The sequence below is a fragment of the Pelmatolapia mariae genome, linkage group LG6 (genome assembly GCF_036321145.2).
Source record: "Pelmatolapia mariae isolate MD_Pm_ZW linkage group LG6, Pm_UMD_F_2, whole genome shotgun sequence".
NCBI classification, from domain to species: domain Eukaryota; kingdom Metazoa; phylum Chordata; class Actinopteri; order Cichliformes; family Cichlidae; genus Pelmatolapia; species Pelmatolapia mariae.
In genome coordinates this window covers 14,346,115-14,373,129 of record NC_086232.1, presented here as the reverse complement: position 1 = coordinate 14,373,129, position 27,015 = coordinate 14,346,115, and the positions used below count along the sequence as shown (strand labels likewise).

Here is a 27,015-nt window from a genome sequence, read left to right as displayed (position 1 = left end):
AGCACTTAGGAACTGTAGGGAGTCTTTTACAGATTTGCAGTGAAGGTTTCCAGGACAAAGAGAAAACAAGACAATCTAGAACAGACTGCACACAGCCAATCTTTGGTCTCATAGGGCTGTCAGAGGCCTGCCATAACTGCCCTTCACTGTCAGGCCCGCTTGCACTGGTGTCACCAACATGTGCACTGGAACCTGAAGCTGTGGAGGAACGTTATGTTCAGTGTTGAGTCCAGATTCTGCTGGATCATGGGGTCGAAGTGTGGAGAAGACACAGAGAACACTATGCTAATTGCAGCACCGATAGAATGACAGCTTTTGGTGGAGGCAGTGTGACAGTGTGTGGCAGCATCTCCCTCACTGGAAAAATAGGGCTTGTCTTTACTGGAGGCAATCTCAGTGCAGAGAGATATCAAGATGAGATGGCAACCAGTGGCAATCCCATATCTCCACAGTCTGAGAGTCAACTCTGTCCTCTAAGATGACAAAAACCTGCCCAAACACAGTGGGGTTTATCAGAGACTACCTCCAGAATTTGGGAGTGGAGAGGATGGAATGGAGCCACCTGAACCCCACTGAACACTTGTGGGATCACAACCTGTTTGTGCCAGATTGACCAAGACAATCATACTGGGTGATGCGACAAATGCTGGTTGAAGAATGGGACAGTAGTGTGTGACCAAGGTAGTTGCAATGATGAGGTGACAGGCTGCTGTGGTTGTGTATGGTTCTTCCACATGCTACTGTCCTTTTTTCAGTTTTAACAGTTATATTATACCTGCAAAGCTGTTGGATAATCCCAATCTTCTTGCATTGTGTGCTGTGTGGCCTGTCCATGTGACTCCCTTTCTGAGTTTATCCTCTTATAATGGCTTTCATCTGAAAGTATCACTCATCCTGCTGAGCTGCTTGTCTGCTAGTATCAGTTTGAGCAGAGCCATGGAGAGACACGGGCAGAAAGTGGTGCTGATCACAGGCTGTTCCTCCGGCATCGGCCTGAGGATTGCCGTAATGCTGGCCGAGGATGAAAAGCAGCGCTATCACGGTGGGTACATGAGTGAGGAAGGTAGATAATACCTATATATTTGAATTTAACTGGTCTGGCATGTGAACAGGCTACAGTTGTGTTATAAGACATAAAGAAACAGAAAAAGTTCAGTGAAATAATTAAAAACTAATATAATTTATCACAGGAGTTTTATCCTCTATTGTCTTTTTTTTAGCGTTGTTAAGTTGTAAAATGATCGTGTTTGTAATGCAACACTCTTAAAAAACAGTCTCTTACAAAGCTATTGGCTGAAATCTTTACTTTATGTAGAACCTGAAGGTCAAAGGTCGAAGTTGACCTTTTTTGGAGCTCTTTGCTTCAGAAATGCAAAAGTGGAGGCGCAAATACAAATGATTTGAGGAAATTTAAAGGAAATGGTTCATGTCCTCATCAACAGTATTCTGCCACATATATCATATATATAGTTCCTGAAGAGAACTGCTGTCATTTTCTCAGGTTACCGCCAAAAAACCTGTTAGCTCTACAAAACAGATCTCCAATACTTGCACAGCTTGTTACAGACATGTGGGCCAGCATGAGAGGCAATTTTTTGCCAGTCTGCACTGAAATACAGTGCGTCAAGTTTTGCCAGAGAAACTAAGTCTCTGCAGCATCAGACCAGATCTAATCCAAATCAAAGCTGCGTGCACTCCTTCAAAGGCTGCCTCCTACGCCCTGTCTGTTATATCCAATACCAAACTGAAGGAACACACGGCCTGTGTTAAAAATCATTACATCACCCAGTCACAGCTAATTATATATGTATGTAATGCTGCCTTTCTACTGTTCCATTTCTCCTGCTAGTCATATTAATGCTTCTCTTTGTCTTTTGATACTATTAAACAGTCATAAACAATGATATCATAGCATGGGAAAAAATGCATACTTATACTCTGCTGCTGTAACAATGTTAATTTCTTAACTGTGGGACTATTAAAGGCTATCTTGTCTTATCTTATGTTAAATGGTAAATGAACTGGTTGTATATAGCACTTTTCCAATTTGATTGAGCACTTAGAGTGCTTCATACAACACGTCACATTCACTCAATCACACAATGATTAATGTATTGGGAAACTCAAAAGTACACTTTGGCATCCAGACTAGAGCAGTGAGGGATCAAATCACCAACCTTCAGATTAGCACATGTCCTGCTCTACCTGTAGAACCATAGCCAAGAATTACTTGTTCAGAGGATGAAAAATGTAACTAGAAAGATTATGGACTTCGAAACAGTCAGTGATTGTCAGTGGTGCTCAGGGTATTGCTCCAACATTAAGGCCAGAAACTGCATTTTGCAGTGAAAGGAAACACTCTCCTAGCTCACTATATGATGCTGTGTAGCTGTCTGTGTTGCCAATTTAGACCTTAGTCTCTCTTAAAACATCAGACAATAAGTAAAAACAGGAGGCCAGCCACAGTTAGTGTTAATAATTGCTTTACTCAAGGATCCCACGGACAAGGCTGTGAAGGCTGACCGGGCTATTCTTGGAGCAGGCAGGTGATGTGTCATGGCAAAGCTAATGCCAGTCTGCATACTATGTATCATCACAGAAAGCTACTTAAGGTTTATCATTACTATGGTGGCTATCTATAGCATAGATTTCCCTTCTGTTATTTAGAAAGTGACAACTGATAAATGAGTCTTGTTTGAGTCATGAAAGTAGGCATGTGCGCATAGGATGAAGGCCATGTGTGTGGACTTTATCCTGTATGTTCACCTATAGGATATTATTCCACCTGACTCACAGCTGTTGATCGCATTGTGAGAACTGCTTTATTGATAGCTTTATACATAGTATCTTGTGCTTTGCGGCCACTTTCCAGCCATCGCCACCTGCACTTCCCTCTCCTCCATGTCCGGCATCACTGAATTAGGGAAAACGCGTTTTCTAAAGTGCTTTCAGCTTCCCTGCCAGCCACCCTGGCAGTGCCCCTCAAGCCCGCTGCACCAACCCTCCTCTCCAGCAGAGCACACCCCTCTGCCACAGGCATGTACACAAGGACAGGCTCATTCAGATTGAAAATTCTCACGTAAAAGCTCAAAAATGTGTGTAAATCCTATGTTGACGCTGCACCAGAGCCTTTTATTGTGTGAAATAAAAAACACTGTTTTTGTGCTCATTCATACCTTGTCAGTTTGAATACAGCCGTAGACACTGAACTTAGTCTGACTCTGCATGTTGTCTGCATATAAGCATATTGCCTGCAGTTTCCTAATCATTTATTTACAGATGGAAGGTTGCATTGGTTCACATCTTCTAGGTTCTCAGGGGTTACGGGGCTGTTTCGGTCTGGTCGTTCAAAATCAGACACTGTCGCCTGGGTAATGCAGCAAGGGCTGATCAAGCCCAGACTTGCATCCAAACAGAAGCTACCCATGGATCAGCTTTTAATCCAAAGCCATCCAGTGGCTTTGTCTGTGGCTTCAATCTTGGATTTAGTCGATTAAGGCCTTTCCAGAGGAACAGTCCTGCAAAACCTTTCCAGCCAACCTCTATGGGCTTATAGATCTTCCAGCTCCTGAGTTCCAGTGTGATCAGGTGTTTTGTCAGCTAAGATGATGATCATCTCTGATGGCTGGAGTGAAGTCGTGACATTATCTTGCAGAAACTTCAGTTGTTTGTCCAGGTCAACATGCAGTTGTCAATTCGAGTTTGTAGAGAGAAGCCCCATCCTTGTTTTTGGCTTGAGGCAGGGTTTCTCTCCAGCTTTCACAGAGGAGGTCTTCTTTATAGCATGATGGCTCTAGCTGGATGGGATGACAGTGGCTAAACTCAGCAAACCAAAGTTTTTGCCACTTTGCAGCACGACTGCATTTCCTTGTCCTTGTGAAATCATCACTGGGAACTTGTTCCTGCTTTTGATAGGACTGTGTAAACATTTATTGTTTCTTTTATTGTTGTAATTTTAATATGTGTGTCTGAAACAGATGACAGAAACAAATGAGACACTGAGTCTCAATGGGATTACCTATAAATAATGGTTAAATAAAAATGTCGCGTTTCTGTGGCAATCTTGTTTTTGCAGAGCTGATAGAGATGAAACAAATCACAGAACGAGGCTAAGATAACAAAATATGTGAACATTAATCCCAGCTTATTATTTTTTGTCTTTTTTCTCTTTTCTGTCACCATGTTGTCTGCAGTAATAGCTACGATGCGTGACCTGAAACGTAAAGATAATCTGGTGAAAGCTGCTGGGGATTTGTACGGCAAAACTCTTTTTGTGGCTGAACTGGACGTCTGCAGTGACGAGTCCGTGAAACAGTGTATCGACAGCATCAAAGATCGACACATAGATATCCTCAGTAAGTACAACGAAAGCATCACTCTACTTTGGAATGCTAAAATGTCCAAACCTGGTGTTGATCATAGCCTTTTCTTCAATTCATCCTTTTTCTCCAAACCAGTAAGTAATGCAGGCATCGGCCTGGTGGGTCCAGTGGAGAGCATCCCTATGGACGAGATGAACAACGTCTTTGAGACCAACTTCTACGGATCAGTTCGCCTGATCAAGGAGGTGATGCCTGACATGAAGAATAGGAGAGCGGGACGCATCATAGTGATCAGCAGTGTGATGGGACTCCAAGGTGAGCAGACGTAGAGGTACGAAGGGAGAGGAGGTGAGGTGGAGGAAGTAACACGTCTGTCAGCTTCAGTTTGACGGTTAGGCGGGTGGACGGCAGGCTAATGGAAGTGTGGACATATGAAGAGACTAATGTGTATGGCTTCAGAAACAGGTGTGAACAGCCGATCTGTGAGGTTACATGTACGCTTTGTTTTTCACAGGCGTGGCGTTTAACGAGGTATACGCAGCTTCCAAGTTTGCTCTTGAGGGCTTCTGCAAGGGTCTGGCTGCGCAGCTTTTGAGTTTTAATGTCACGTGAGTACAACTGACTATTAAAAAGACAGTAATCAGCGGCTGTGAATAAAAGATGAACAAACAAACTTTGAGGTTACCCATTAGTCACTGAATTTCCATTAGTTTGGGAAGACTCAAGCTGAAGGTTTTTTCACTGTCACATTGTTGACATTTTGAAGGTGAAGCATGGGGTGGAACTGATTTAGGAAAATTACATTTTACTGTAGTAATCTGTCAAGGTGGGCCCGCCTGTAGAGTATATAAAAGATGGATGTAGACTCTGTGACATTATCCAGGGATTTTGGACTCCACAAAACGCAGCCAAAAATGTATATATAATCAGTGCCTAGTAATGGACTGATAAAAAAAACAAATCCCAAACTTCTTGGATGGCCTGTACCAAACAGCAAATCATAATATTACTCAGATTATCCATTAAATAAAGCTTCAAAAGGCTCCAACAGCACACACATGGTGCAGAAGTTCGGTTTAATGCTCTGAAGTAGTGACTGTCTAGCAGGCTGTAAGTACCTGTGCTGGGATACCTGTCAATCAAAGAGGCCTCGCCCTAATTCCAGCATCAAGTAGGATAAGCTGCAAAAATAAATATACAAATAACTGCTTAAATCATTCAACCATGCTTCATGTTGAGCTCTTGGTTGGTACACTACTTTGGTGCAAACTGAAATGTTCAACAAATATTCAACATTATCGTGACATTTTGTGCAAACATTTATGGTCCCAAGAGGATCCGTCTAATAACCTCGAGGCATTTCACAAAAAACAATAAATATCAACGTAATGGCAGAACTAGAGGAACATTTCAGGGATCAACAGGCATGTTAGATGACTAACTCTAAAAAAAACTTACATGGCAATCCACTGTCCAAAAATTTAGTTAGTTAAACTTCAATCTGAAAAAAGGGATTAAACAAAGAACCAATAAAACCAACAGAACAGCATAAGAATGTTTTGGTTTGGGGTTTTTTCCCTCCTTTTTTCATTCAAAGCAGTTTAACTATCCAGTTGTGTCAAAAATCCGAGCAAACGTGTTTAAAGCAGTTAAAGCTCATTTTAATCTATTTAACTAATCCATGTGGTTTACTTCTTTGCTGTGTGTTTTTCTCTCCGCAGATTATCAATGCTGGAGCCAGGCCCCGTGCACACAGAATTTGAATTAAAGATGATTAAGGGCATGAAAGAGAAGGAGTGGCCTAGTGTTGATCCTGACACAGTGAATTACTTCAGGAATTTCTATCTCCCTGGTGCTGTGGATATCTTTGAGATACTGGGACAAACACCTGATCACATTGCCAAAGTAAGTTTATAAACTGTGTCATTATGACTCACTCAGTCTAATCCATCTGACTCCTTCTTGGATTAATCCTTTAAGTCTGACTGCAGATGGTGTCTTTCCATTTGTCTTATCTTTCTTTGTAGCGTACAATGAGCGTGATCGAAGCCAGCAATCCACATTTCCACAATTTGACCAACCCGCTATACTCGCCCATTTTAGCGCTGAAATATGCCGATGAAACTGGACACCTGTCTCTCCAGGCCTTCTACTGCATGCTCTTTACCCTGCGTCCTTTGATGAACGTCGGCATGCCCGTCCTGAAGTACCTCACCTTTGGGTTCATGAGGAAATGGAGAATTTCACCAAACTAGGCTTGAACAATGTTTTGCGCAACAGTCTGAATAATAACACAAACACTATGAGTGTCTATGTGGGCTTTTGCAAAAAATGCATTTTGCTAATATGAACAACCCAAAGTTGCAAATCAATCACAAATAAAGAAGACTATAAGAAATCTAATCTTACACTAACATTTTCAAAGAGTTTTTTGTCACTTTTCACATTTCATGCAGTTGATATGCAGTCTGCATTGTAGTGAAGAGAAATACACTATACTCCCAAAAGTATTCACTTATCCTCCTTTGCATTCATATCACATTGAGTGACATCACATTCATAATCCATAGTGTTCAATATGATGCTAGTCCACTCTTTGAAGTTATAACAGCTTCAACTCTTCTGGGGAGGCTTTCCACAAGGTTTAGGAATGTGTTTCTGGGAATTTTGATCATTCTTCCAGAAGCACATTTCCAAGGTCAGACAATGATGTTGGATGAGGAGGCCAGTCAAGGTTTTCTACACCCAACTTCAATGTCTTAATAGACCTTGCTTTCTCCACTAGTGCTCAGTCATGTTAGAACAGTTCCCAAAATCAGTTGGAAGCATGAAATTATCCAAAATATCTTGGTATGCGGAAGCATTAAGAGTATATTTCACTGGAACTAAGAGGCCGAGCCAAACTCCTGAAAAACAAAGCCACACCATAATCCTCCCTCCACCAAACTTTACACTTGGGACAGTGCACTCAGACAAATACGGTCCAAACCCACATTTTCACCACTGCATCCAACGCTTTGCATTCTGCATTCTGTTAATGTAAAGCTTGGATGGAAACCCTTTCCATGAAGCTCTCTACATACTGCTCTTGAGCTGATCTGAAGGCCACATGAAGTTTGGAGGTCTGCACACTCTGCAGAAAGTTGGCGACCTCCGGACACTATACTCCTCAGCATCCACTTTTACATGGCTTCCCACTTTGTGGCTGAGTTGGTTTGGTTCCCAATCACTTCCACTTTGTTATACTACCGCTAAGAGTTGGCTGTGGAATATTTAGTAGTGAGGAAATTTCACAACCTTATTTGTTGCACAGGTGGCATCATGTCACGGTACCACGCTCAAATTCACTGAGCTCCTGAGAGCAAGCCATTCTTTCACAAGTGTTTGTAGAAACGGTCTGCATGCAGGAATTCAAGAATTTGGATCACTGAGTGAATACTTTTGACAATATGGTGTATCTATGTTCTCCTTTATAGGACGTTATGTTTCTGAATATAAAGAAACTGTAGCCCAGTTCAGTTTAATTGATGCAGATTTTAAAGGATGTTATCCTATGCAGACTGCTAAATGAGCAGGATTCACACTTACAAGACAACATAGCATTGCTTTACTTCATTGTTTTATTCTCATCAGTCCAAGACACTCAGAGAGAACTCCATCACTTCTGTAGCCTGATCTGTAGCCTCTGCATCTTTGTTTGATTTCTTTTTCTCATCAGTATATTAAAGTAAACATCTTTGGGGTTAAACATGGCAATTTATGTCTTTCAAAACTGTGCTAGCTGCTTCTCGCAGTCTTCAGAAAACATGGCTCTGTACAAAACCCATCTATCTTTCCACTAATAAAACTGTAATAGTAATCTATTTTAATAAAGGTTATGCAATAAAATCACCTCGTGTCACCTATTATCATTAAGGAATTTTAATTAATAAATAAATAAAATATTGATTAATTATTAATTAATTAAGTCATCATTAATTAAGTTATTTAAGTCATTCAACGAGCATGTCAAAGTTTTTGTTACATTATTTACATTTTTAGCCCAGTTAAAATACTTTGGCCTACTTTGATGTTTTTTGTAGGCAGCTTGCTAGTTGGGTAATTTTTTTACTGCTAATAATGTTAGACTTTCAAAGACTTTCAGCAGGCTGAAAAAAATTTGTTTGGCAGCAGTTTGATGCATTTTATTTTTACTGCTATACGCTAAACATGATTTTGTAAGTTTAACAGTTAGCACGGGTGCTGTGGTAGGCTTGTTGTGAGCTAGTTAGTGATGCTACACACTTGTGTTGCTCTCATTGTCAATATGTTTGACAATATTTTGGAGTTTCCACAGAGGCCCAGAGTTGCTGATAATATCAAAATTAAATCTGGAAATGTAATGTTGTCTTTTAAGATTTTAGCATAAGACTGACAATGATATCAAACTGAAGATTTAAACAGTTTTATATCCATTGCAGATTCAGAGCTCTGGAGCCTGAAAACTTTAAATAAAATGTTCGACTTATAAACACAACAGCGAAGGTTTCATAGAAGCACAATTTATTATTTTCATTTAACAGCAGGACCCAGAATCTGCTTTGTTATCAATAGCTATAAATACCCTGGAGGGGGGTAATGGGTGAGGGAGATCATCAGGACCAAGCTGGGCCTGGATTCTTGGGTCCAGAGGTTTAGAGCCGCTTTCTCCCTCTCTTTCTTCACCGCTATCCTGTGCCAGATGTTCTGTTGACCAAGTGAGGTAGACATCATGTCAGAAACATCTTCACCAGCAGCCTCCTCAGAGGGAAATCGTCTTCAGGCATCCACCATAGATCCCCCACTGATGTTGAACAAAAACAGCACTTTTTGAACACTGTAACAGCGACCTTTGCTTTGTGTAATGTTACAAGTACTGCACATGATCCTCAGATAATGCACAGAGACTCTGGACTTTTACATACTGATGTATGTACAGGACTATTCAGTCCTGTAGAAATGATATCTTTAAAATATTATTCTCTATGGCAAAATGCACTGTAAAAGAATTCCTGATTAAAGTTTTCAGATCAGCATTTAAATACAGAACTTTGACTTTACGCCAGGTTTTATTTAATGCTGTCAAAGAACTTTATTTCTGCAGCTGACAATCAAAGCTGTCATCAAAATGTTGCACCCCAATTTTAATAGTAAAAATAAAACTTGTGAGAATGATTATCCTTTAAAGACAAATCAGCGTGATGAGGACTAATAATAATTTTAAAAGGAATCTTTGGGGGAAACAGGCGGCGGGGTTTATGACCTGGGACTCTCCACCATCTGGTGTTAGAACTGAAGAAGCTCCTGGAGTTGAAACGTCTTCAAGAAACGTAAAGAAGTCCAGCCGCTTTTCTTTCCAAGCTTCTTAGTTTATGACCTACACTGCAGCCAGACACGAGGGGGCGGCAGAGACGCTTTGGGTTCACTTACCTACCGCTGATCGAGTCATCGGCGCTCCACTGCTAGTGCCTGGCGATGTGAGTCGCGGGAAATTAGAACTAAATCGATAGCTGCCAAATCGACCGTCAAAATAAACTTGTAGCCCGGTGCAGTCGCTGAAGAGCTCACCTTGTGAAATAGTATGAACTACAGTAAAAGGCAAGTTGCACGTTTAATAAAGTATCGGTGTTTATCAATAGCGGTGTAAGCTTCCACTGTTGGCTGCTAACGTTTATGTGTCGTGTGGGTTTTTCAGTTAAAGAAAAATCACTTTATTTTCAAGTGAGCTAAAGTATTAAGGAAATCTATATAGCAAAGGTTACGTCTGCCAGCTGTGCTACCGCCATAGAAGCCGTGTCATGGCTACATTTAAGTCTTAGTCGTGTGTTGCTGTGACCAGAGAGCAGCATGGAGACCACTGTGGGAGATATTCTGCACTGTGAGGAGCAGCTGAGATCTACGCTGCATTCTGATGATAAGGAGAAGGTAACCTGCATTTGTCCTCACACCTGAGCCACATAAAATGCTGCCATGACCCCTGAGATTAATGTTGTTTTTTCTCAGCTTCGTAGGAAGTTGGCTGAATTACAAAGGGAATATCTCAGGACAGCCCAGAGACTGCAGGTGAGTGTCTTTCACTGTGCTATAAAAAGGAAAATGTAAAGAGCCTTTTTGTCTCATATACATGCATACATCTGCAACCAGCGTGCCGAGCGCTTGGAGGCAGTACAGAGACATGTGAGGAGCAGGATCGCTGAACAAAACCACCTGGAGCAAAGAGACACGGAGGCTGCATCAAATCTCCGTCTCAATCCTTCTTCATTGATACTGAACAGCAGCAGTGACAAAGCTCAGGGCTTAACTCGGGGCCAGAGACACACTGAAGGTAACACTTGATCATGGGATATTTGCTTTGTCATATGGATGAGACTACACTGTTATTACTGTCAGAGGCACAACATGTTTGGCCTGTAATAAAAGCAGAAAGTGAAATTCACAAATCATTTAATTTTTTGCCAGGTCCAGCTGAATCTGACAACTCAGGGAGCAACCAGGTGATCAGGTTCTCACTTCCATCTGATGCTTGCCCGCAAACGCCAGATCTCAGCCATGCTGAACCTACAGGTTATAGAGCAGGTTCTTCCCTGCGCCTCAGGTCACGACGCAGCCGCCTACGCTGGGAAAGTAGGAGCACAGAGAACAATGAAAAGGGACAGGAGCAGGGTGAGGGGATGGAAAGTGCCAAAAGAGCAGGAGAGGAGGAGAAACTCGCATCAGATGGAGCAGATGCTGTAAATGAAAGTGAAGAGCTTTTTTCTGGTACAGATTCCGAGTCTCCCTCTCTGCTGCTTACACACTGGAGCACACATGGATGTACTGAATCAGGAGATATTCAGGGAAAAGACATCCCTAGATCCCAAGAACAAAAGGAAAAAGGTGAAGGAGAGAAAGAATCCGAGTCATTGTTGCTCACAACACAAACTGAAAACAGGGGGCAGGAGACCACACAAAACAAACCGAGAAAAGAAGGGGCGAGAGGAGAGGATGGTGGAAATAGTAGAGGACAGAATGAAGAGAACATTAGTAAAGACACTGAACAAAATGTAGGGGACAAAACAGAAAGTAAAAAAAGGCATGATAATAGTGTGGAAGTAAAAGAGGAAAAGAATGAGTTTACTGGAGGTGGAAAAAGTGGGAGCCTTCTGGACTCCTGTACGTTAGTGGAGGGACTACTCTTCCCAGTGGAATACTACGTTCGAACCACAAGACGAATGACATTTTCACAGAGCCAGCCTGACATGCAGGCTGTAATAGAGTCCCAGCTGAGCAGGGGACGACAACGCAGGAGCCGAGGTCGTGCCAAAGGACAGAACAGGAACACACAGAGCAGCGAACTTTCACAGCCGCACACTCAGACAGATTTCTCCTCTCTAACAACTGCATTTGGGGACCCTAACAAACCATCACAGGCTGTTGCATCTGTGTGTGCATCTGCTGAACACAGCCAGAACTCTGGTGAGATTTCAGCTTGTCAGATGGACTCTAGTTTTTCTCCCACGTCTGCTCGTCCAGCACGAGGCCAGAGGAGGAAGAGAGGCACGGGGAGAGGGAGATCTCAGACCGGACGAGCCTCTCTTAGTTTGAACACACATCAGTCACCAGGTGAGCAAACCTCAGATGGTCCCCAACCTACAGACATTCCAGTCTCTTCCTGTCAGTCTCTCCAAGGAGCTGATGGACCAGAGCCCTGCCCAATCCCAGGAGAAACCGACCCAGCAACAGATGAACCACAGCACGTGCCCACACACATCACTGATCCTCCGCTTACTGCTGGAGATAATAGAGCTTCTTCCAGCTCTGCCTCTGGACATCCAGAGAAGGTCTATGAAATCTTTATGAAGAGGAACAACAAGGCTAACAGATCCCCACACATGAACCAAAGTAAGACTTGTATGAGTATGAAACAAATAGAGCCCAGCGTATATTCCAGGTAATATCAGCTATTTGCTGATAGATCTGTATCTGCATTTATAATGGCTGATAAATTAAAATTTTAAGAAAGACATGAAATAACTTGTTAGGAGGGCACTCTCCAAGTTCCCTGTTTCGAAAGCCACAAATACAACAAGCAGCTAATCTGAGCAGAGTCAGCAGTTAATGAATAATCTCTGATTTGTTGTCACAGTGAAACAAGTGAACTTTTTAACAGCATTATTACATTACCTCAGTAAGGACTCGTAAATAACCACACACAACAAACGTTAGAATAATCTGTTGTTTTTTTTTCATGTGTCTGAAAGAAAGAAATATTGGCTCATATATTGCATGTTTAAATTAGAACTGTCTATCATTATTGGTCATATATTTGTTGGGCTCTGGTATCAGTCTTTGTCTGTGTCTGTGCATCATTATAAAAATACCCTGAGACCTATGTTCACTCTATAAAGTGAATTGTGACGAAAGGGTGAGTGCAAGATCTATTTACACCCATTTCTAAAACAACCTTCCTCCTTAAGTTTATGTTCATGTTTATGTGCTTTATCTGACACATATTCCACGTGTTCAGGTTATAAAAACATCACAGAAATTGGAGAGACTCATCTCAAAGACTTTTGGATTAATTTGACTGTTGTGGCCAAAGAGACAGCGTTAAAAACATTATTTGCGTTGCACATTTTGATACAGCACAATGTTTGGATGCAGTTCTGTAGTGGTACAAAGCAATGAGTGCCTCAGCAGTGTAGTGGTTAACACATTTGCCTTACATGCAAAACATCCTTGGTTTAAGACTGGGAGGAGATGGTTTAAAATCTGGGCCAAATCAAGCGTGCATCCATCTGCTGTGCAGTCCCTTGGGAAATAAGAGATCAGCAGAAAGTTCCTGATAATTCCCAAACATGTTGCTGAGACCCACTTGAATGCACAGTTTGCTGTGAGAGTTTGTGACAACAATACATTATTGCTGCAATATACAGCTGCAATTTTTAATTTAGTGTGTTATACTTTGCATGCACTCTTTTAATTTTTTTCATAATAACCCTTCAAAAAGAACCTTCTGTCATCAGCGTGAATCCTAACCCTCAGTGCACAGTTGCCATATGGTGGTGATTAAAGGGGTAGAAATGCCAAAGAAATGACAGCATTAGGTTAATTATAAGAATGGAAACTGGAAACTTTTGTTGTGTGAAGGAAACCACAGCCAATGCAGAGAACTGCACTTCTTCTTTTGATACAATCTAAAGAAGAAGTGACTGTATCTAAGATGACACAGAGGCTATTTTGTGAAGAGATGAATGTAGATGTGCACTGAAAGTTTGGCTTGGTGTCTGGTGTCAGTTTAACTGTTTTAAAGTTCCCTGAACAGACCTCCTGACATGATGACTGACAGGTTGTTCCTTCAGTCAGGTCATCACCCAGTTCTATATACAGTGATGAGCATGTTTTTGACTGAAGCTTTTCCACTTTGTGTTCTTCAGGTACATCGAGCTGGCGATCTCTCCTCTTGCCCTCCTTGTCACCGGCTCAAACGTCTCTGCTTCGTTTTCCCTCTCTGTTGTCTGGCCCGCTGATGAACTTGGACACCCACCAAGATTTTCATCTCCCAGATGACCAGTTTGCCTCCCTGAAGCTCCTCAAGCTTCGCCAAGTTACTGGAGAATCTGCAGTTGAACCTTTCTCATCCCCATCTTACAACACACGCAGCAGCTGGCGCCGCTTTGACTTTCGATGCAGTGGTGCTGATCCAGCGACGCCTCTTCCTCTCCCGCTAAGCCTCACACCCACAATTGCAAGTTCACCAGGTCATAATGAAGAACAGCTGGCTGCTACCCAGTCCATAAACATCCAGAGTGTATCAGAAGAACACAGGCTTACAGATAAAGTGATGAAGCACTCCTTCACTGAAGAGCAGCAGACTGAAAACAGCTTGGCAGAGACTCACTCTAGCCCAACAGAGCCGGTGGGGCAAAAGTGTGCTAATGTCTGTATAGATGCAGAGCAGGAAACTGTGATTGTGAACTCGCATATTGAACTTCAGACTCTCATGAACTCTGCAGACAGACCAGTCTGCACAGAGAATGATGATGTCATCAATCACCCAGAAAAACTTAAAGTAAAACATCCCGAACCCGAAAAACAAACATATTATGGTGTGGTCCATGCTTCAGAGGATCTGAGGTGTATAAATCACAGTGAAGAAGATAAAGTTACCACTGAGCTGGTTTCCTTTGAGTCACCTCTAGAGGAAGTCTCCTCCAGCAGCTGCGCTGATATACAAGCATGTAATGAAACAAACCCTCCAGGAGAACCTCTGAAGTCTCTAAACAGACTCACTGAAAATCAGACCAAATCTTCACACGGTGTCATCTCTCAGCTCATGTTGAGTTCCCCTCTGGCTTCAGCACCCTCCCTCTTTATAACCCCACACCTGCCTTCATCCACCCTAAGTACCAGCCCAAAACTACCCTCACTAGGTCTCACCCCTCACCCTGTCACCTGCAGCCTCCCTCTGACCTCCTCCCCCTCTGCCCCTTGTCTCACCCTGCCTCCACCATACAGCCCTTCCAGACAGGCTGTCTCTCCTCCACCCCTGTCTCCCTGTCCCTCCATCACTTACCTCCCTCCTAGCCCCTCTGCTCTCTCTCCATCTGGAGAGATCCACCATTTATCTAAGCCACCGGTTAGAGCCAATCAGCATCACACAGTTGAACCCACTACTCCCCTGAGTCCCTCCGGCCATCAGCTGGAGGACTCAGCTGGGCAGTTGGACCTGAGAACAAAGGAGACGAAAGAAGAACTTGTAATTAGACACATGCACACATTGAGGGTAAAAAAACTGTTTTATATGTTGCTGTATAGTTAAAGATTATTATTTAGCTTAAATATAATTTAAGGGTGTGTGCATCTAAAGCATCCGTAACATCGTTCTTGAGTGAGTTACAGTTTTTTTGTGTGTGTTCAGGCTGCAGCAGGAGGCATTCTGGTAGATGCTTGCTGTTTTCCTGGATCCTCAGACACTTTGTGTGTAGCAGCAGCAGGAAAGTGGGCAGTGTGCCTTTGGAGTCAAGCTTCAGCATCTGAATGGAAATTAATACACACCTGGACCTTTAGTGAGGTGAGTTTCTTATGGGCCTGCATATCAGAATGACTCTGTGGAGGTTTGAACATTAGCTAGAACTACTTTTTCTTTTTTACTGTTCCACTGATTAACACTTGGTTTCAGTAATCTGCCAGGAACCCTAGCTATACAATATAAATACATAATTAAAGATGAGCGTAAAGCATCCACGTATTAGAAGAAGTTTCATCTTCAAAGTGTTATTGCACAAACAATATAAATTATACATAAATTTAATTAGTAAACTGCAGTTTGGCTGGTTGGGAGATGCATAAAATCACATGGCAGTAATTGGATTTTTGTGTTTATTTGCAGCCAGTGATCAGTGTGTTTCATGTCCTGGATGCTGCTGGGCTGATCTGTGTGACTCTGGGTCAGCTGGAAATCAGAGAAGTGAGGTGAATACTAAACCGTGAATGATTATCTCTACCATGTACTGTCATGTAAAAACTAAGTACACCCCTCCTGCTTCCATAGCTATTAAGAGGGTAAGTAGCAGCCAGGTGCTGCTGATTAAATGCACTTAATTAACTGATCATTCAATACAAGTAGACGTCAAAGTCCAGACCTCAGCTTCAACCAAATGCTGGGGCAGGACCTTAAGAGAGCTGTGCTTGCATGCAAATGAACTGAAGCAACACTGTAAAAAAGAGTGGACCAAAATTCCTCCACAACGATGTGAGAGACTGACAAAGTCATACAGGAAACCATTATTTCAAGTTATTCCTGCTAAAGGCGGTTCTACAAGCTGCTGAATCACAGGGTGTACTTTTTGTTTTGCCTGTGCAAACGAGCAGTTTTCATTAAGTTCAGTATAGTTTGTAAAATATTTGTATGTTGTCTGTGTGCACAGGGTGCTGTCATGCTCCAGCCTCATGCAAATATTGCTCTGTGAGGGGATTCTTCAGGCAGCGATTGGTGTGTCCCGGTCCAGAGTGGTGACCACCTCCCACTCAGCCACAGGTTCCACTCTGCTAGTGTTTACGCTGTCAGACTACAGGTAACACATCACAGTTTTCCTCTCCGCTGTTGTCTCTCATTGTATCGATGTCATCTGCATTTGGGGTCAGAAGTTTACATAGAGTTGTCACGATTCGTGTCTCACTTCTCTTTTTTTCTTTTTTTTTCTCTCAGCTCACCAAGCTCTCAGACTCTGGTATCTCCAGGTGTTTGCGTGGGAGCGCTTGCACCAGTTGACGGACTTCCTGATGCTCTCATTGGTACAGATGAAGGCGGACACCTTTTTGTCTGGTAAACATAAATGTGATGATAAAAAGTCTAATTTAAAGATCAAGAATGCTGAATTCTGTTTCGGGTTTCTCTTTGGCTGCTCTCGTCTTTGTTCGGTTCTGATGTTGTTAGAATCAGTTATTCAAACAGAGCTAATGACATCAGTAGGCTTGTGCTCCATTGGGACCGCCTGACCAGTCAGTGTATCAACTGACAACAGATGGGACAAGAGGAAGTTTAAAGACTCATCTGTTTGTTTCTGCTGCCCCCTACTGACAGAAAAATCAGCTTAAATAACACAAAACAAAACGTAATCCTCCTGTCATTTTGTTTTTGATAGAAAGAAATGTGATTTCAGCAGCAGCTTCATCTTTACCTCGAAGCTGCTCCTGCTTACAGTTAAATTGTTTCTGTTTGTTGTAGGAACCTAAAGACTGGAAAGCTGCTGCGCAGAGTCCTCTTTGGAGAGGGTTTTTCTCACACAGCCTGCCTCAGAGGATATTCCTCCTGTGTAAGTAAAAGCAGTAAAAACAAAAAAAACCATGCCCCTGTAACGCTGGCATTCTTTATGTGGTATAAGTCCTTTGCGTGTTTGTGCACAGGGAGTGTTGTTTGTCCTGCTGCAGCATCAGTTTCTAAGCTCTTTAGAAGACGAAGAAAAAGAAGGAAAAATAAAAGATCCTAAGACTGCCTTGTTCTCCTTGGTCGCCATTAACCCTCTAAGTGGACAATCCATCCCCGCTACTCAGCTGTACCCACCAGAAACCTGGGCTGGCAGGTGAGTTGAGGAATGGAAGACGAGGTTTGTGTTTCTGCGTCACTTTTCAAACCCACTGGCATATTTACATCTGTCACTTTGCTCTACAGGCTGTGCGAAGCCGACGTCAGTGGCTCCGGCGTGGTGGGCCTGAGTCAGAGCGGCTGCGCCTGTGTGTGGGAGCTCGGGCACCCGGGGGCTTCGAGGATGGTGTGGGCTCCAGAGAGTGAAGGCTGGCAGCTGGCTCGATGGGGGGGATTAAACACGCTGGTGACTGGACATCACAACGGAGACGTGACTTTATACTGCTACAGTCAGAACTCGCGCTGCTGCTAAAAACTGACTTTTAGACGACTTTTTAATCAAATATAAACATCTTTGTTTCAGTCTGCGTTGACATAAAGACACTGGGGTGTTTCAGCGTCATGGTGGGGCATGGACATGTTCCTTTCATTTAGCTGACTTGGTTACTGCTGTAAACTGTATTACATTTCAGGAATTTACCTTCAGCTTGAGTAAATTTAACATAAAAATCCAAAAACATGAGCTTTCATATACTGTAAACTGAGCATGTACCATAAACCAGTGGCTACTGTACAAGCTTTCTAACACATCACACCCTAGAGCTCCTTTTAGGTCACTGTAACGTCAGACTGGAAATGTGTGTTTTATTACTGCAGCTGTTTTTGACTTGTTTATGTATGTGTATGTTGTATTTGTTATATAGAAAAGAAATCTTACTAAAGTTGGTTTTAAGATTTACATTAAACATTTGTGAATTCTTTATTTTCTGTACATTTTATCTACTTTAAGCCACAACTGTGGCTCAAAACAACAGGCCATATTTTTAAAAAGTATGCAGTGTTGGAAATACTATTACTCGAGTATATTACTGAAATGGATCCTGTAGTAATAAAATTACTAAAGGCCAGAAGTTTACTACTGCACCAGTAGCACCGGCAGCAAAATAGTCCCAGAGCATGATGCTACCCCCACTGTGCTTGTCAGTTGGTACAGTGTTCTGTAGTTTTACTCCCCCAACATCCTACTCTCGTCACTGTGACCAAATAGTTCAGTCTTTATCTTGTCTGACCATAAAACACGTGGGTTGTCCGTGAGTTCTTTGGACTTTGCCATTGTTCTGACATCCAGCGTCAATCCATTGAGTCTATGTATGTGTATATGTGACCCTGTGTGGATTAGAAAAAATCCAAAATAAACTCAAGCTTGTGCACTCAATTATTTTTTTAAAAGTCATAACAGATGTATGTTATGAAATGAAAGTTAGAGAAATCATTAAAAGCCCAAAATTACCATGAGCTTACCAGGTATAAAAGCTATATAATTTCGTTTCAAATTCTTACCCCAAAATATACACTTTCCGGACACTTTAGCCCCTCCCCCTTTCACCTTCAGGGCTGCCTTAATTAATCGTAGCAAAGGTTCCAAAAGGTGCAGGAAACATTCCTTGGAAATTGTGGCCCATGTTGCCATGATAGCATCACACAGATAGTGTAGATTTGTCCATGATGTGAATTTCACTACATCCCAAAAGTGCTCTACTTATAGATCTGGTGACTGTGGAAACCACTTGAGTACAGTGAACTCATTGTCATCTTCAAAAAAAGCAGCCTGAGAAGATTTGAACTTTGTGACATGGTGCATTATCCCACTGGAAGCAGCCATCAGAAGATGGGTACACTGTATTCATAAATGGATCAACATCCAACAATTCGCCTTCTAAATGTTGCAGCAGAAATTGAGACTCATCAGCCATGTAACATTTTTCCCATCTGTTGTCCAAATTTATTGGTTCTTAGCTGACAGGAGTGGCACATGTGGTGTAGTCTTCTGCTGCTGCAGTCCAAGATTCAATGTGTTGTGCTTTCAGAGATGCTCTTTGTTTGTAACACCTTAGTGAAGACTGTGTGGGAAAATCCCAGTAGATCAGCAGTTTCTGAAATACCCCGAGCCATCTGTCTGTCACCAACAACCATGGAACATTCAAAGTCACTTAAATTACCTTTCTTCCCTATGCCGATGCTCAGGTTTATGCCTAAAGGAAGAGATCTGCTGCTGTTGATTGATTAAATAGATGTTTGCATTAACAAGAAGTTAAACAGATGTACCTAACAAAGTGGGAGGTGATTGTTTATTTCCCTTTATGTAATAATGCCGCCACGTTTTTCTCCTTATAAATATTATTTAACTGTCTCTGTAGTTACTATTCAACAGTTCTCCCCTAATGAAATTTCACACATTTACCCTGTAGATTGTTTTCCATTTCTCATTTCATCATTAATAATTTACTGGACCGTGGGCACATTTTTTTCTTTAAGCAAATATTTACGAGCCACAGTCATAAAAATAGTTGAGTTCCCAGTCGTTGGTGACCAGCAGGCAACAGTGGGGTTCACAGTTATTAATGAGTTCGATCCTACCACGTGGCCATTAATTGGTCATTATAAATTGCCCATAGGTGTGAATCTGAGTGTGAATGGTTGTTTGTCTCTATGTGTTAGATGCACTTGTTCAGGCAGTACCCCTGTGACCCTGATAAGCGGAAGAGAATATATATATATATATTTAATACAGTAGTTTTGTTTCATACACCACCAAGGTATGTTGAAGCAATCAAGATGTGACTGAAGTTACTGATGTTTAGGAATTACTGACAATATTTTCAGATGCCCCATTTCCACAGACAGTAGTAATTGCACAATTAAAGAATAAGCAACATCGAGGTCATATGGGGTAGGATGCACTGGCCAGCTAAGCAACACCAAAAGGCCTGAAAGACCACAGGAGACAAGTGAAGTGGATGATCACATGATCCTTTTTATGGTTCAAACCAGGGGTCTCAAACAGGGGCCAGAATCGGCCCGGTAAAGACTCCAATCCACTGGATGGCTTTGGACAATGTGAAGGGCAACAGAAATTTTGGACTTTTAATTGCACTTCCATAGGTTTTATAGCTTTTTCTACTGATCAAAATTTCCCCCATAGCCATTCACACCAAACCACAGTAATTAAGTTGCAGATTTCTGTAATTTTACACATTTACTTCAAACAGTTTAAGTCTCATCCTGACAGATTTATTTCAAATACTGCAGCAGCACTTCATTATAATGTAGAAAAAGACAGACAATCTCTTAAAATAATACTTCAGCATTAAGGCATCTCTAGGATTAATGTGTAGTTAAAGTTCAGTACATTGACAGAAAGGATAGTTTCACTGGTCTGATGCAGATGAGATCAAAATGGGTTCTACATCAATGATTTAAAGCATCTTACCAAGTCAGAAAATGAAATTCAAGAGTGTTTTTAACTGTGTAATATCAGGACACCTGCATTTATATTAAAGGGGGAAAAAGAGAAAGTAGCTTACCTCAACATGTGACCTGAGAAGGGGTGTGGGGTAGGAAAACAAGAAAGATGAATCCTGTGCTAGGTGTATGGAAACAGGACATCTGCCACGATTTCAGTCATAACATGAGTAGAAGTTCAAGCAGTTCTCAGCTGGTGTGGTATTTATTTGTCCCCCCCAGTTAACCACCCTGACTTGAAATACTAATCTTTGTTGCTGACAAATATCCAGATTGTACACTGCCCCCCCCCCCCCCCAAATAACAACTTACATTAACATGAAAATTCAACTGAAGACATGAAGTAAGTGCCTTGTACAAGAGAATCTTTATTTAAACACAGGTAAAATTAATCCATCTTTACAACATGTCTTCATATTCAGCAGTATGTACATGTTTGTACAACTTGTTGAAAATGCCATCTAAAAATAGAATTATAAAAAGTAAAACAGAGAAAGAATGTACATGATGCAGACGTATTAACATGGTCCATTTCTCTACACACAACACAGAAAAAAAAACTAGAGAAGCAGACCAGTGAAGCTTTCGTCCACCCACACAGCCAGCCCGAGTCTCAACCTCCCACCTCCCAGTCTGTCCACTCAGCTTAGAGTTTGAAAAGCAGGACTTTATGTACAAACAAAAGATGCAGAGGAAACCTCGGAGGACCGTTCCAACTTTAAGTTCAATGTAAACCAAGGGAACATTCACGTTTTCCCGTCTAGACTCATCTGAACACACACCGTCTGTGCTGTGCTGTCAGCGGGAACGCAAGCTTCATCGAGAAAGTTACAAGAACAAGAGGTGAATGAGAGTTTCTATAAACAGCAAGAAAGATTTTTAAAAGAGAAAACAGCGGCTGAAAGACGGGAATTTTCCATGTACAACATATATAAGATGAATGGTCACGGTAGGTGTGAAAGTGTCGGAGTTGGCAATAAAAAAGGATTACAACATGACCCATAAAACAGATGAAGACTGACAGTTCGAGCCCGTCCTGAACTCACGGAGAAGCAGCCGGTGATTAAAGACACTTGGGGACTAATGTGCAGCGGGAGAAGGCTTGCTGTCCAACAGTTTCTCCACCATGAGCTTGGCGTAACGAATGCGGCTCGCCAGCTCCTTACTGCAACCGAACTCCTCCAGAAGAGACAGCTTGTAGGTGCGGAAGTCTCGTTTCTCATCTATGTAGGTCACTGCAGCCATCAGCGGACACAGGATCAGCTTGGTGTGGTCCTGCCAGAGACAAAGTAGCAAAAGCATGAATAAAGGATCTGTATATGGCATCACGAGAGAGGTAAAACAGTTAACGACCATAGGGAGGTGGTGTGGCGTCCTACCTGGAAGAAATTGATCTGAACAGTGCCGTTAGTGAGGTGCAGCACAATGGCGCTTTTGGTTCTGAACCAGAGGGAAAGGTACGGCAGTCGTGCCAGCTCATCTCCTTCCCGACGTGCTATGTTTGCGCCAGCCTTCAGCAGGTGCTCGCTCATGTAATTGCGGAAGTATTTCAGCAATGTTATCTACAGAGAGGAGAGAAACACTGAGTTGAGTATGAAAACGAGGGCGTGAGACCATTTAAAACCTCGTCTCACACACAAAACAAAAGGTCTAAGTTCTTACCTTCTTGTTGAGAGTGGAAGGGAAAGAGCGCACACTCATGTAGGATTCAGTTGCCGTCTTGTCGATGTACTGCAGGCTGTCTCCGTCAGCGTACATGATTAGACGGGTGTAATCGTTAAACAGAACACCAACGCTGTTGTCACAAAGCTGATATCCTGAAATGAAGATGAGAAACTCTTGTTTGAAATATTCATAACCACAAAATGTACTTAGCACAATGCTCAATACTTAAAATAACCAAATAACCTGCATTTAGACCAAAGTGTAAGACGAGGGATCCTACTTGTTAGTTAAGCAACACCTCAGTCAATCTAAGGCCGATTCCTTACAACAACACTTGCTCTATGGTTTCTTTTGAACTAGCAAACACGTTGTCTGTGCTCAGAATTACAGTGAGTAATTCCTACATCAGTTTGTTTGCAATAGATATTAACCGATGCATAAAGAGTATAAAAACTAGGACATAGATTCTGGGTTTGAAAAGTGAAGTTTGAGCACAAGTCCCTTAAACATGTCTTCTATTTAATGGCCACCAGAGGGCGAAAGGCCAAAGTTGCAAAACAGAAATCCAGTCCCACGGCAGTCAAATAAATCCATGTGAAAACCTGCAGCTTTGGCATCACACGGGCTCCATCTGTCTTATACCATCTATGAAGTCATAACTTTGTAAATCTGATCACTTTTGACTCCAAAAGAAAGGAAAAATAAAATAGTGATGGTAAATTTAACTTCCATGGTTTTAAAAGTGTTTACAAACAGCTGAGTGACACGGGAGTGGCTACAGCCATCATATACGTGTACATACACACACGTGTACGTACACACACGTGTACGTACACACACGTGTACGTACACACACGTGTACGTACACACACGTGTACGTACACACACGTGTACGTACACACACGTGTACATACACACACGTGTACATACACACACGTGTACATACACACACGTACATACACACACGTACATACACACACGTACATACATACACACACGTGTACACACACGTGTACACACACGTGTACACACACACACGTGTACATACACACACGTGTACATACACACACGTGTACATACACACACGTGTACACACACGTGTACACACACGTGTACACACACGTGTACACACACGTGTACACACACGTGTACACATACACACACACACACACACACACACACACACACACACACACACACACACACACACACACACACACACACACACATATACATATACACACACATTTTGCTCGCCCCAGCCCACCGATGGAGGCCAATGACTACCAATTTTCACAGTGAAACTATAAATTCTCTTTGGAGTTCAATATTAGACTATTAGTATTAGACCGACTTCATAAATGAGCCAATATCACAGTTGTGTTTCCTTTGTTTTGAACTAGGTGTTCAAGTGCAGCCGACTAGATGGATGGATGTGGACTCTAAGTGTAATACTTACCCAGTCCATATTTATCAGAGTAGTCCACCCATTTGCTGATCCAGAAGATGGGGACGCATGCAGGATCCTCTGCTTCCTCTATTTATTAAAAGAATTTACATCTCTGTATGAAGCACTGACACGTAGATTATCCAGCTTAATGAAATATGCAGCACAGTCATAAAAAGCCAGCACTCACCTTGACGGACGACTGCCTTCTCAGAAGGCTTGGCAGCAATGATGCTGTTGAGCTGCTGCAGCATGTCTCTGAGATGGTTCTCTGAGGGTTCAACCTCCCTACACACAGATTACACCAGTCAAAACATCCAAATACATAAATGTGTCACAAAAAGCAAGCCTGTACTTAATAAATATTTCCATTATTTCAAGTTCAGTGGGACAAACATCTCACCGTGGTGCAGGCTCGTCCTTCATCTCCACCTTCTCTGTCCCTACTGGAAATACAAACCCATATCATTAACATTCCTGCAAACACTAAAATAATTCAACTCCAATATTTCAGCCTTGCTTTAAACATCTGAAGAGTTGGGGCTTCTTTCAACTCGCTTCCTGCTGGGAGGATTACCTTTGTTATTTATAGCCGTCAACGGGCGTCTCTGGCTGAGCTCGGTGGCTGTGGAAGGGGCAATAGAGAACCGCGGGGGCACCGTGAGACAAGTCGTAGGCAGGCGCAAGGGGATGTAGCCGGACGTGAAGAACTCGTCCGCTTGCAGCTCAGCAATGGTGGGCCTCTGGGTGGGATCGGCATGCAGCATCCTTTTAATGAGGGTGGTCGCTGCTGGGTTGATGTGCTGCACGAAGAGAATTGCCGTTTAAGTTGATACGACTTAAACGAAAAAGCATCTTTGTATACAATTTTTTTTTCTTTAAAAAAAAAGAGCATCGTGTTAAACTGCCTCACCCAGGGGATGGTGTAGTTGTTTTTCTTGATGCGGTTGTAGGTCTCCTTCAGACAGGAGGTCTCAAATGGAGGCTTGCCCACCAACAAAGTGTACCTAAGAATTCAGACAAGGAGGAGGTAAAAGTGACTGTGCAGATTTTGGTTTTTTAAACAACTTTCTAATACATCATTAGAAGTATGTCTTGGGAAAAAATATAAAACCATTAGGACTCATAAAGCTGCATTTTGTAAAAAGACAAAAAACCCTAATTAAACACGAGCAGATGTGTAAAGCTTGGCATCAGAATGGACACTACAAGGTGTGATTGACTCAGTGGCCGTAACACCTCCGTTTCCAGGTGTGCTTGTGTGTTCAAACTTACAATATACACCCAAGTGACCAGACATCCACTTCATAGCTGTGGCCTTTCTTGCAGAGCACTTCAGGAGCTATGTAGTTAGGTGTTCCACACAAGGTCTTCTTCCGCTCACCATCAAACTCAATCTTTGTGGCAAGGCCAAAATCCCCTGTTTTAAAAGAAAAGGGGGGACATAACTGTAAAGAGGCACACTTGTGTGCAAAAGTTCATTTTTGAAGTATGAGAAGTTACTGACGCAAGGACCTGGGTGTGCCTCATCCTTTTCTACTAAAACCAGCAGTTTGAGGTTGCTGATATACCCAGTTGACATTTATAGTCCCTGCTATCATGCTGAGTTGAGCAAATTACCTATCTTGACGTCCATGTCGTCGTTGAGGAAGATGTTGCCCAGTTTCAGGTCTCTGTGGATCACTTTGTTGTTGTGCAGGTACTGGACACCCTTGAGCAGCTGAGTCATGTAGTATCGGGCCTCGGGCTCTGTGACAGCCTTACGACGCTTGTGCAGCTCCAGCAGGGACTGAAGTGGAGAAGAAAATGATTTGAAACTGAGACAGTAAAGCAGCAATCACAGAGGCAGTACTGAGGCACATTTTTAACAAAAATCAAGTATATCGGATGGTCACCATGTCAGTGTACAAAAAATGGATTTTAAAAAGTACTAATGCCATCAAAATACTGAGTTTAGAAATAGTGGCTCATTTGAATTATGTTCAGAGCTCCTGTCGTTTTAAACAGGCCAAGCTTCCTGCACTGTGACGGGAAGGCCATGGGAAGAGACCGCCAGGGTAACCGTTGGCCGTCCGCAGTTAACAGAAAGGACACTTTCTCTGCACTCACCCTTCTCCTGCAGATTTCCAGGACGACAAACACAAAATCATCGTCCTCGAAGAACCCGTGGAAGCCCACGACGTTGGGGTGGTTGAGGCTTTGGTGAATGGAGATTTCCGAAGTCATCTTCTCCCTCTGGTGCTGCTTCAGGATCAGCGATTTGGGCACGATCTTTCCGGCGAAAACCTGCTTTGTCTCCACGTCTGTAATTTCGTAGCATTTTGCAAAACCACCTTTCCCGAGGAATCTCCCCCTGGTGTATCGTCTCATGGTGCGTGGGTCGACCAGAACATCTGGGATTTCTTTTAGAGTGGCCGATTTTGGGTCGACGTGCGGCATCGGGTTCGCCGGCTTTGCAACACCAGCGCTCATTTTGGATTAAAGTGCTCTTAGCCGGGAGTAAAAAGAAACGTTTTAAAGTCCCTTCACAATCGAGTTATTAATGATAAACCCCAAGAAAGAGAGTATTGTTAACCCTACCTTAACCGACGTTAGTTTGGCCTTGGAAGCTAGCGTGCTCCCTGCACTTCTGAATTTAAATCAAAACTAGCTATAATACAATTTAGACGTCTTTTTTACTTAAACATTGCATTGACAATTAAAACGCGGTGCAACTAGACTATAATTATTTTTTTAAAAACGAAAATATTGACTAAAGTAATCGCCAGAGTTGTCCGTCGATGGCTACAGCGTTAACCCGTCCTGCCTTTTGACAACAGTTTCTGCTACAAGTTTAAAATGCTGCCTCGGTCGTTACGGTGCTCTCTGATTGGTCCGCTCGATTTGAATTCTAAGGTATTGCAGCAAAGCATCGTGGGAGATTAAGGCAAAAATAGCCAATCACTAAACGAGTACGTCACATTCCGCAGTGTTATTGGCTGAATCCCTGTTGTTGGTTTCTCATTGTTTTCTCTACGAGAGTACTGATGGGAAATGTAGTCGGGGTGGGCTTTAATCGTGACATACATCCGTTTTTTTCTTTCTTCTTCTTTTTTTTTACCCAAGTAGATAACGTGAATTTAATGGTCATTTGATTTGTTTTTCTTCTTCTTTTTTAACTAAAAGCCCGGAATAAATAGTCGTCATCGTGGATT

The 27,015-nt window shown here is 42.3% G+C and overlaps 3 protein-coding genes across 3 annotated transcripts; 2 read left to right on the top strand and 1 right to left on the bottom strand.

Moving 5' to 3' along the window:
- The first annotated feature begins 887 nt into the window (after window positions 1–887).
- Window positions 888–8,213, top strand: LOC134629004 (retinol dehydrogenase 8-like). Its single transcript, XM_063475878.1, has 6 exons — window positions 888–1,042; window positions 4,194–4,355; window positions 4,458–4,637; window positions 4,837–4,930; window positions 6,044–6,227; window positions 6,350–8,213. Exons 1-6 carry the CDS (start codon window positions 937–939, stop codon window positions 6,575–6,577), a joined length of 954 nt encoding a protein of 317 aa, XP_063331948.1. The 5' UTR covers window positions 888–936; the 3' UTR covers window positions 6,578–8,213.
- Window positions 8,214–10,187: 1,974 nt separating this feature from the next.
- Window positions 10,188–18,106, top strand: palb2 (partner and localizer of BRCA2). Its single transcript, XM_063477211.1, has 12 exons — window positions 10,188–10,265; window positions 10,344–10,403; window positions 10,485–10,665; window positions 10,800–12,221; window positions 13,757–15,105; window positions 15,241–15,393; window positions 15,712–15,794; window positions 16,250–16,396; window positions 16,531–16,647; window positions 17,050–17,137; window positions 17,229–17,404; window positions 17,494–18,106. Exons 1-12 carry the CDS (start codon window positions 10,188–10,190, stop codon window positions 17,717–17,719), a joined length of 4,080 nt encoding a protein of 1,359 aa, XP_063333281.1. The 3' UTR covers window positions 17,720–18,106.
- Window positions 18,107–21,129: 3,023 nt separating this feature from the next.
- On the bottom strand, window positions 21,130–26,500 carry plk1 (polo-like kinase 1 (Drosophila)). Its single transcript, XM_063475167.1, has 12 exons — window positions 26,402–26,500; window positions 25,931–26,309; window positions 25,442–25,610; window positions 25,097–25,241; window positions 24,735–24,828; window positions 24,399–24,624; window positions 24,225–24,267; window positions 24,012–24,109; window positions 23,834–23,911; window positions 22,372–22,526; window positions 22,089–22,271; window positions 21,130–21,984 (listed from the first exon to the last, which is right to left on the bottom strand). The coding sequence occupies exons 2-12, from the start codon at window positions 26,291–26,293 to the stop codon at window positions 21,790–21,792; spliced, it is 1,749 nt and encodes a 582-aa protein (XP_063331237.1). The 5' UTR covers window positions 26,294–26,309; window positions 26,402–26,500; the 3' UTR covers window positions 21,130–21,789.
- Between the last annotated feature and the right edge of the window lie 515 nt (window positions 26,501–27,015).

What these genes read in the sequence shown, in the direction of transcription:
- palb2 (XM_063477211.1), top strand. Translation starts at nt 10,188, where the DNA reads ATGGAGACCACTGTGGGAGATATTCTGCACTGTGAGGAGCAGCTGAGA. An exon ending in TTTACGCTGTCAGACTACAG is followed by an intron (nt 16,397 to 16,530) that starts GTAACACATCAC and finishes TTTTTCTCTCAG; the next exon opens with CTCACCAAGCTCTCAGACTC. An exon ending in TCAGAGGATATTCCTCCTGT is followed by an intron (nt 17,138 to 17,228) that starts GTAAGTAAAAGC and finishes GTTTGTGCACAG; the next exon opens with GGAGTGTTGTTTGTCCTGCT.
- plk1 (XM_063475167.1), bottom strand. Translation starts at nt 26,293, where the DNA reads ATGAGCGCTGGTGTTGCAAAGCCGGCGAACCCGATGCCGCACGTCGAC. An exon ending in CGACATGGACGTCAAGATAG is followed by an intron (nt 25,242 to 25,441) that starts GTAATTTGCTCA and finishes CTTTTAAAACAG; the next exon opens with GGGATTTTGGCCTTGCCACA. An exon ending in AAGGACGAGCCTGCACCACG is followed by an intron (nt 24,110 to 24,224) that starts GTGAGATGTTTG and finishes ATCTGTGTGTAG; the next exon opens with GGAGGTTGAACCCTCAGAGA.
- LOC134629004 (XM_063475878.1), top strand. Translation starts at nt 937, where the DNA reads ATGGAGAGACACGGGCAGAAAGTGGTGCTGATCACAGGCTGTTCCTCC. An exon ending in TCGACACATAGATATCCTCA is followed by an intron (nt 4,356 to 4,457) that starts GTAAGTACAACG and finishes TCTCCAAACCAG; the next exon opens with TAAGTAATGCAGGCATCGGC. An exon ending in CTTTTGAGTTTTAATGTCAC is followed by an intron (nt 4,931 to 6,043) that starts GTGAGTACAACT and finishes TTCTCTCCGCAG; the next exon opens with ATTATCAATGCTGGAGCCAG.